The sequence below is a fragment of the Myotis davidii genome, unplaced genomic scaffold (assembly GCF_000327345.1).
Source record: "Myotis davidii unplaced genomic scaffold, ASM32734v1 scaffold332, whole genome shotgun sequence".
Lineage (NCBI taxonomy): Eukaryota > Metazoa > Chordata > Mammalia > Chiroptera > Vespertilionidae > Myotis > Myotis davidii.
This window is the reverse complement of record NW_006285779.1, coordinates 5,593,960-5,604,653: the sequence shown is the minus strand read 5'-3', so window position 1 is coordinate 5,604,653 and position 10,694 is coordinate 5,593,960. Positions and strand designations below refer to the sequence as shown.

At 36.7% G+C, this 10,694-nt stretch overlaps 1 protein-coding gene across 1 annotated transcript in view; it reads right to left on the bottom strand.

The window, feature by feature from the left end:
• Window positions 1-4,142: 4,142 nt before the first annotated feature.
• The window catches only part of HPSE2 (heparanase 2 (inactive)), a 28,945-nt gene continuing 22,393 nt past the window's right edge, over window positions 4,143-10,694 (bottom strand). Inside the window, exon 3 of the mRNA XM_015559279.1 lies at window positions 4,143-4,194. Coding sequence (XP_015414765.1) covers window positions 4,143-4,194 — 52 coding nt within the window. The remainder of the gene's footprint in view (window positions 4,195-10,694) is intronic.

Here is a 10,694-nt window from a genome sequence, read left to right as displayed (position 1 = left end):
GAAAGAGGAAGGGGAGAGAAAAGAACAAAAGAAACTAAATAAACAACTAAAATTAATATCCTCAGAGAAATAAGGAACTAAGCTATATGAAGCCATAAAAAAAAGAAAATTTTGAGGACTAAAAAGAGCTTTTGGAAATTAGAAATATAATAGAAATGAAAATGTCAACAGAAAATATGGATGATTAAGGAGATTTATCAGAAAATGGAAGAAAAAACAAGAAAGAGAAAAATATATAAAAATTAGAGTACTGTTTGAGGACTTCTGATATCTGATAGTGGAAATTCCATAAAGAGAGAGCACAGAAAATAAATAGAAAAAAATTATCCAAGAAAAAAAATTCAAAAAGAAATTTCTAAACTGAAGGGTAAGAATTTCAGATTGACAGGGTCCACCACATACCCACTGAACAGAATAAAAAGAGAACCATGTAAAGGATCACTTGGGACAAAAAGATCTTAAAAGTACCAAGATAGAAAAAAAAAACCAGGGCAAATAAAAGGATTGGAAATTAAAAAGGCATTGGATTTCTCAATAGTTACAAGGAAAGCTAGAACAAAATGGAGCCAACGCATCAAAATCTTAGGGAAATCTTTATGCATCCAAAATATAAATCAAATTCTAATACAAGGTCTCAACATGTTTACTTCTCATTTATCTTTTCTCAGGAATTTCCTGGGGGAAAATGTTCCCCCAAAATAGGGAGTAAACCTCAAAAAAAAAGGGCATGGATCCAACAAATAAGAGAGTCAAAGGAGTCCCCAGGATGATGATGAAGGGAGATCCCAGGATAACAGCTGTGCAGGAAGCACAGAGATCAACCAGTCCAGATGGGACCAGAGGAGGACAAGAAGAAACTGATGGCTACCTGGGGGTGTTTGCACAGAGAGAGATTTACCCTCTGATACAGAGTTAGGGATAGATTAATAGGAAATTAGGCAAATGAAAAAGACAGTTATTAATTCCAGGGAAAGCAAAAAGTAGTGAAAGAAAGAAAATGTAACCATAGCACACCACGTTCTCTACTGTGAATCATATTTATTAGTAATAAAAATGTGAGCACTGAATTCTGATCTCACCAATACTTAAGTAAAATGTTGGAGGATGGACCAAGGTAAGTATGTTTCAGTGTGCAAGGAGTTAGGGAGGTAAGAGAGCTAAATTCTCATTTTCCATAGTAGGAAATTAATAGATAATATCTGAATTGGAAAAAAATCAAGAAACAGCAGGATCAGACTGTTACTTAGAAATATGGAAATAAGTATCAGAAGTGGCTAAAATTATGATGATGCTTCTAGAGAGAGGCAATAAGAGGTGGGAAGGGTGGAGCTGGGTACTGCTGGTTTCTATTATGAAGAAAAATGCACTACATGCTGATTACAGAAAGACTGGAAACTACAAAAAAGAAACTATGAGAATAAAAGAGTCCCTATATGCCATCTACCTAAAGATTAACACTATAAATCTATTAGTGCATTTTCTTTGAGTTAATGTGCATTTTATATTATTGGGGTATGACTTGTATATTTTACTTTATTCACTTGGCAAAAGCATTTTCCCATTTATTATGTTCTCATACATATTTTCAGAGCAATATATTATTTTGTAACAAATAACATTATGTATTTAGGTGTAACAATGTAGGCCTATTTTCCTAATATTTTATTTTGAAAAATTTCAGAAACAGGTGAAAGAATTATATAGTGAAAACCATATATCCATCACCATGGTATTACAATGAATGCTTTGCTATATATATCCTCTACCACACATTTATCAATCTATCCCTTTATCCATTCATTGATCTATTTTATGTATTGAGGCATTTCAAAGGAAATTGCAGGCTTTGGTAAACTTCATCCTAAACACTTCATCAGGCATACTATTGATTAGAGTTCAGTATCTGTTTATGGTTATTTTTCTTAAGTTTTACATACAATGATATGCATAAATATTAGGTATATCATTTGATGAATTTCAAAAAATGGATAATCCTGTGAAAACTAAATTGCTATCAAGATGTAGATTACATTATACTCACCCCAGACAATTCCCACATCCTCTCAATCCATATCCCTACCCCCTACATCGATAGAGGCAGTCAATGTCCCCATTTTTAAAATCTATTCCAAAATTTCATGTAAATAGAATGATACAAATGTATTTTTATATGACTTTTTGCACTTAGCATAATGTTGAGATTCATTCATTTGTGGAGTGTATCATTAGTTTGTTCTTTTATCTTGCTGAGTAGCATTCCTTTATACAAATATACAACAGTTTGTTTAATCTATTCTCTTGTTAATGGCACGGGGTCTGTTTCTAGTTTTTGCCTATTTTTAATAAAACTATTATGAACCCTTCTATAAAAACTTTTTGTGCAGTATAGGTATATGTTTTCATTTCTTTTGGTTAAATACCCAGCAATGAAATGATTCTACAATTAATGCTTTACACACTACAATTAATGCTTTACTATATACATCCTCTACCACACATTCTTGATTTACTTTACAGTATTAAGAAATTTTCACCTCAGCATTTCTCAGGGTTAGAGAAACATGGCATTTGGTTTTAATTTTTACTAGGTCCTCCTGGCCAGGATTTTCTGGAATTGTTCCAAATCTTGACTGAACACTATAGCTGGAAGGAATAAATGACAGATTTCAGGTGCTACTTGTTGTCCTCAAATGAGTTAAAAACTTTGGGGGTATTTTTAGAGTAGTTGCAAACATATGATCTATATCTTGAGAGATGGCCAGTATTTTTAAAGTAGCCAATAAACAAAATGTATTTATAAAACAATCCATTTCTCCAATATAAAAAATACTGCGCTCATTTCATTCCATTTGCATGATAAAATGTGCTTCACTAGGGAAGAAGAGCTTTCTCTGATCCCTCCCTGTCAGCTATAATTGATCAAGCCTCACCCATTAATATTTGTATACTTATTTCATTAGTTCTCCCTACAAACACTATAAATTCTTCAAGTTCAACCTTTATCCTACATTATCCAGAGAGCCTTTTATGAGGACACTGAAGAGGATTTACATTCCCACACTGGAATGTAATACTTTCAGTAAAGGATCATTTATTGCTATCAAAGCAGTAATAGTTAGTAGATTATTCCAACTTCAACTCCAAACTCTGCCACTTTCTATGCAATCTTTGGATTTTTTACAACTTTCTCTAAGTCATACATAAATAGAGATAAAAAGAGTCCCTACCTCATTTGGTTGTCGTGAGGAGATATGATAAGGCATACAAAAGTTTGCGACAATTCCTGCCCAATTGTTATTATCATTGTTGTTATTGCCCAATAAACAATTGCCTAATTGGAGGGCTAGGGAGCAAGGGTTGGAGTAACTGAGAAAGATGGCCATAGTTGATAGCTCTGAGGGCACAGAATGGGAGCATGTAGCTGAGCTATGAAGACCACATTAGATGAGAGATGATTTGGAGGATGCTGTGGGATAGATTTCTTACAAAAAGGAAGGGCAGGATTCCAGTATAAAACTGTGAGACATTGTAAGATGTTGAACATTCCGGAATACATGGTATAAGGAGACTTAGAGAAAATGTAAATTTATATTTCAGATTATTATTGTTATAAGTCAATCTCCCCTTAGGGTAACATAGTTCCTGGAATGTTGGAGGGGTTAATTCTCTCTTGAAGCCGCTTCATTCCCTTCATATTCTTTTTTTTTAATTTGCTTTATATTAGTGACTCTCTTGGCACTAATTAAGACCACTGCCATTAATGTAATGAAGCATTTATATTTTCATATGATATATTGAGTAATTAACAATATTTCCTCTCTTAAGGAAATTTATTCCTAAGGAAAAGCTTATGGGGAAATGCTGGCATGTTCAAATTTCCATCACCTGCTCACTGATGACAGATTGATTTAAAAGTGTACATAATAGCTGAGCTTTCCCAAATGTGTCAGTGTTGCTGTTTTTGTAAAATTGTATTATTATGAGATAGTATGTGTCATAAGAATAGCTTTGGGGTTAGTTTTAACTTTTTTTCTTGGAGGATGAAGAATAGTTTATTAAATGTCAGATATAAACTTAATGACAAGTAATATCTTTTATTTTCACAGCAGCTGAAAGATAATAAGAGCAAAAATGGTGAATACCTACTGTTGCCAGGTAACTGCATCCACTGTGCTTCCTGCCACCTTCATGAACCTGTAAGGAAGAAAAATAACAAAGATATTGCAACTTGAAGCAAACCATATCTACAAAGTTAAAATGAAATAAGCTGAGACATACATAAATCAGGCCAATGCCTGGGTAGCTATGCTTTCTGAAAGTGTCCACAGCCCTTTTATAAACATGGTCTATCCAACAGCTATTGAAGGTAAACTGTACAGAAGGTAAAGGTAACTCTACTTTCAGCTTTCCACACATCCTTACCATCTGGAACTCAAGACCCTATAGGACATTATGCCTATGTCTATCTTCCCAAGCCCATGCCTGATAGCTCCCACATCACTCTCACTATGATCAAAACTTATCTGCCCCATTTTGTATTCTCTAAAGACTCTGAGATTTGCTAGAAAACAAATAAAGGATGACATTTCCCAAGAATTAGAACACAATCGATGCCTCTGAAAAACCTTACACCTCTCCTTTTGAAGAGGGCACAGGGAAACCCAATTTACATATACAAGTATAAAGTGATATCAAATATACTTCTATGATGGGCTGGGAGATATGCCTTTCAACCCTGAGACTCTGAAGAACTTTTCTTCGGACAGAAACTCTCTTCAATCAGGACTTCATAACTAAAGAACTCTTACTGGGAAGGGAGATGGTGTTTTTCAGGAAGGCCCTATTCCTGCTCTACCCCAGCATAACTTTGCCAGGTGTAGACATAAGCAAAGGGGTTTTTGCTTTGTCCAAATAGAGGTTCTGCGTTGCCATTATGGTAGAAGAGGACTGAGTTTCTATAGGTCTAGAGAGAGGTCGAGAGAGGACAACAGGACTATGACTTAGCATTAGAGTGAAGTTTATAAAAGAAGATGAAGAGTAATGAGACAGGGACTAGGATAGGGAGAGGAGAGGGGAGGGGAAGAGAGAAGCAGTTGGAGGAAGAGGGGTGGAGAAAAGGCTTGGGTATTCTCTTTTCCACCCTGCCAAGCTCTCTTTCTAAGTCAATATGCATAGAATCAGCTACCTGCTTGAATAGAGAGGGGAAAACTGGAAAAAAATACAGGGAGAATAAAAACAGATTAGCATCTCAAATACTATCTTGGCCACATACATATTCTAAGGAGTGGAGACCTAATAATAATCTTACAAGTAGGATCATCCAAAAATAAAGAGGGGGAGATAAAATTTTACACCCCTCCCAAGGATATTTTAAAAATTAGAAAACCTAGACAAACTTAGATATAAGTATTTTTTTTTAAATCCTCACACAAGAATATTCTTCCATTGATTTTTAGAGAGAGTGGAAGAGAGGGGAAGACAGAGAAAAATATCAATGTGAGAGAAACACATCAGTTGGTTGCCTCCTGCATGAGCCCCTCCCAGGGCCCTGGGCCGGGGAGGAGTCTGCTACCCAGGTACCATGCCCTTGACCAGAATTGAACCCAGGACCCTTCAGTCCACAGGCAGACGGTCTATCCAGTGAGCCAAATTGTCTAGGGCTAAGTATCATTTTTTAAAAAGAAACAAAATACTTAAAATATATTTACATGAGCTTTACTCCTCCAAAATAATTTCTAAAATCTCTGAAATAGAAATACTATTTTATATAAAGCTGTCTCCATTGATATATAAAAATAACCATAATGAAAATAACACTGACATTTATAATGCTTTCTCACTGTAAATTTTTTTTCAGCTTTGTATGTGCATAATTTCACATAACCCTGAAAACAACCTGAGTAGGCAGATATTTCTCATTTATAGTGGAGGAGGCTGAGTCTCATAGAGGTTATGTACTAGCTCAAATTCATAGAGCTTATTACTAAACCCAGGTTCTCTGATTTCAAATCCTACCCTCTTTCTAGGATCCTGTGCTGCCTCCAAGCTGTTTTCACTGAGGCCAAGAAGTGCAGTATAACTCTTAGATGCAAAAATAAGTTAAATTTTGACTTGAGAAAATACTACCATATTTATCAGAAAAGGCATAAAGGCCTGAGCATCGCCTTTGCTTGCTGGCTTCCTCTCACAGACTTCAGCATTTCCATGCCTGTTTATAAGACAAGGTGCTAAAGCGGGTATCAAAAGGTGACTGACTCATGGCCTCTGCTATAAGACAACCACAATAAAGTCAAGAAGACAGACACTGAGACAATTAGCTATCAGAATCTCTATGTGTGCACTAGTGGTACAAACTAACTGTTATGAAACAGCAGTAAAGGGAGCAGTTAGTTCTACCTTCTCTGGTGTTAGAAGAGGGCTAAGCATTGAGAAAAGCTTCACATCACACATGACATTGCATCTGGCATTGAAAGAAGGGTAGGATTTTGCCATGAAGAGGGAGATATAGAAAAGCTTGAGCAAAGCAAGGAAGAGTCAAAATGAGTGTGTTCTCAGGAATCCAGTGTGGCTGGATGTCAGGGAATAGATAAGGGAGTGGCAGGAGGTCAGAGGAGCCTGTGATGCTAGTGTGTCTGGCCTTTATCATGTAACAACTAGGTACACTTCCCTATCCTATTTATATTTGTATCACTAGCACTTAACATATTAATTATAAAATACAGCTAGCTCAATTTTCATATGTATATTTGTTGGATTTACTCTGTGTTTAAACAAGAGAGGGAGTGACAGGATCGAGTTTTAGGAAGCTCACTCTGCTATGGTAAACGTTATAGGTATAGGTGTGGACTAATTGACAGGAGATGAATGTAAAAGTTGGGAGACTTTGAAATGTGAGAATGAAGGAAAGACACAATTGAGAAACACTGCTGGAGCATCTAAGAGGACCTGACAGGTGTGTTTAAGTGGGGGGAGAGAGAGTACCCCAAAGTTTAAAAGTTTTTTTAAATTTTTTCAATAACATTGAATGTGATTTTTTAACTGATTTGAGGGGGAAAGAGACAGACAGACAGACACACACACACACACACACACATACACATACACAGAGAAAGAGAAAGAGAGAGAGGAACACTTATTTGTTGTTCCACTTATTTATGCATTCATTAGTTGATTCTTAGATGTGCCTTGACCAGGACCGAACCTGAGACCTTGGTGTATGGCATGACACTCTAATCAACTGACCTACCCGGTCAGGGCCTCAATATGATTTTATATTAGTTTCAGGTGTACAGCATAGTAGTCATATAATGATACGCTTTATAAAATGTTCCTCTGACATTTCTAGTACCCATCTGGTACCATACATAGTTATTATGATATTATTGACTATATTCCCTATGCTGTACTTCACATCCTCTTGACTATTTTGTAACTATTAATTTGCACTTCTTAATTCTTCACCTTTTTCACCCAGCCTCCCAACCCCTCTCCTCTCTGGTAACTGGACCCTGAACATTTTTTAAAAAATATATTTTTACTAGAGGCCTGATGGACGAAATTCGGGGCTTGGCTCTCACAGCCCCTGCTTCATCCTGGAGGTTGTCTAGACGGTCGTTCTGCTGTTCAGCCACCCAGTCTAATTAGCATATTATGCTTTTATTATTATAGATTGATTTCAAGAGGAAGGGAGAGGGATAGAGAGACAGAAACATCAATGATGAGAGAGAATCACTGGCTGGCTGCCTCTTGCACACCAGGGGGCCAAGCCCACAACCCGGGCATGTGCCCTTGACTGGAATCAAACCCAATACCCTTCAGTCCCCAGGCCAACGCTCTAACACTGAGCCACACTGGCTAGGGCTGAACCCTGAACTTTTAATTGCAATAATGTTTTTGCTCATATGGGCAATCAGGGAACAGACTTTTGAGGCTGATATTGGTGAACGTATTACAATCCTTCTGGCTCTGTCTCAGAGAACTTGAAGCAAATAGTTATTGATGGTAAATTATGCATTCACAGAAAATTAGGAGGAAAAATTTAATCATCAATACCTTGTTTGGCTAAAAGGCTTTGGACAGACAATAAAGAATACATCTAATTTGGCATTTTGGAAGTTAGAAAATGGTTCTTTATGATACTATAATCTGAAGATATCGTATGCATTGGATAGTTTGTTCTACTGTAGCTTGATAATTAAGTCCTTAAATACCCTTCCGTTATCAAATGCAGCATTATAAAAAGAATGAGTAAACTAGAGTTAGGAACATTTAAAGTGATGCTAATGTTTTCTCCCCACACCTCTCAAAGAAAATCTATAATATCAATAATTATAAATTAATGGAAGCATATGTAGAATATTATGTAGTTCACAGAGCAATATTTTAAAATTGAATATAGGCAAAGACTTACCATGATCCTAGACAGGAAAATCAATTATTATTCTTAAACTAATTTATGGGTTTAATAAAATTCTAATAAAAAAATGCCAGCAGATAGTTTTGAATCTTTATAAAATCATTCTAACATTCATCTGAAGAAGCCAAGAAAATCCTAAAAAATTGGAATAATGAAGGGACATTTATTTGATGTACCATTTATTAAAAATACACCATAAAAGTTGCAATGATTAAAATATTCCTAGCTCAGAAATTAGTAAGTAGATATATGGACCAGAAAAAGAATATTTTTAATTTGCATATAAGAATTTATTATAAGAAAAAAATCAGTATATAGAAAAGCCAAAGCATTTTTAATATGGATTTGTGGCTATTTAAAAAGATTAAAGTCAGATCCTCATTTAATATCTTATCCTATATAATAAAGAGGTAATATGCAAATTAACCCTCATGTCCTCACAAGATGGCTGCCTTCGACCAGGCCAGCAGGGGCGACAGGTTGCGTGGGGCGACCAGGCTGTGGGGGGGAGGGCATGAGGGGCGAACAGGCTGGCAGGGGGGGCAGTTGGGGGCAACCAGGTCAGCAGGGGGGACAGTTAGGGGCGACCAGGCCAGCAGAGGGGGGCAGTTAGGGGTGACCAGGCTGGCAGGGAGGGTAGTTGGGGGTGACCAGGTCAGCAGGGAGGGCAGTGAGGGGCAACCAGTCTCCCCTCACTGCCCCCCCTGCCAGCCTAATTGCCCCAGCTGCCTCCCCCTGCCGGCCTGGTCATCCCCAACTGCACCATGCATGAATTTCATGCACCGGGCCTCTAGTTTTGTATAAGAAATCAAAATAGTAAAAATGTAGTTTAGTTTTATTAGATTTTTTTTATACTTCAATCACAGCTTAACATTTTAAAATAAATGATATTATCTTCTTCACTTTAGTAGTATACTGAAGCAATAGAAAAGCTGTTTTGCTAACTTTGAGAAAACATCATTATGATATACCATGTTCACATGAATATTGCTATAAACTGTATCTTTTCTTTTTTCCCTCATAGCAAACTAATAGACCAACTTCAAACATATGGAAGCATTTCTGCACTTATTTCAAGGAGAAAAAAAATCTAATTTTCAAATAATGTCAAGCAAAATATGCACTTCCAAATACTACCAGAATGACCAAACATGCCCTTGTTTTTTGAAATGTGTAAAAAACTCATCTCAAATGGAGCAAATGTTTTGTTTTCAGACGTCCTCAAATGTTATTTTAAAAACTCTAGAAATACAAAATCAACCACAGAAATAACACATAAAGAAAACTGATTAGACGAAACTCCAAGGAATGGATATTATAGTCAAAGGGTTTTGGAGAATTCTCCCCATCCCCATTCTCCTTCCCTGAGAATTATGGCTCTCTACCTACCCTGCATTTATATTGTTTCTATACTCTGCTTTTTAAAAATATAAATTTATTTTCATTGTTGAGAGTATTAGAGATGTCCTACATTTTCCCTCCTTTGCCCCTCTCCACCTGCTCCCACTCCACCCCAGGCCTTCAGGGCACTACTGTCTGTGTCCATGGGCTATGCATGTAAGTTCTTTGGTTAATCGCTTCCTGCCCCCCTTCCCTCTGAGATCTGTCAGTCTGTCCCATGCTTCCATGTCTCTGGACCATTTTGTTAAAGTATGATTGCCATACAATATTATATCAGTTTCTGGTGTTTTTAGATCTATACTGGCAATGTGGATGACAAGTCCAAAAAGATAATTTTCTTTGTTTAAATCTAGCATTGATGGATTCTTCTGCTCTCTAGTTCTGCTTGTTTCTCAGAAACTGGCCCAAACCACATAAATGAATAACTTCAACACAGCTGCAGAATGCTCAGCAACAGTAATATTAGAGGTGGAATAACATGCACACAGACTAGTGTTGTCAGAAGTAAAATACCACTGGGAAAGTGAAATACCATTTAGGATCAGTATTATCCAAGGATTTTCCACCATCCACTTCCATTCTAATCCCTAGATTTAGGTCTATGAATGTACAAGTAAAAGATGACAAGGATGTGAATAACGACAAGAGAGAAAGATCTTGGTTTTCCAAGGTTGGATGTCCATACCTGAATTATGAAGACAGAAATTCTGGATGATTAATTCCAAGAACAGAAGCTGTCTATGCTCATGCTGACATCAAATTGTGCAAAACAAGGATAAGAGACAGAAGGGGCAGGAACCTGTATCAAGGAAATTGGCCAGTGCCAGGCAGACCTTTCAGTATTGGGGAGTCTTTCCCATCGGAACCAATGTGCTGT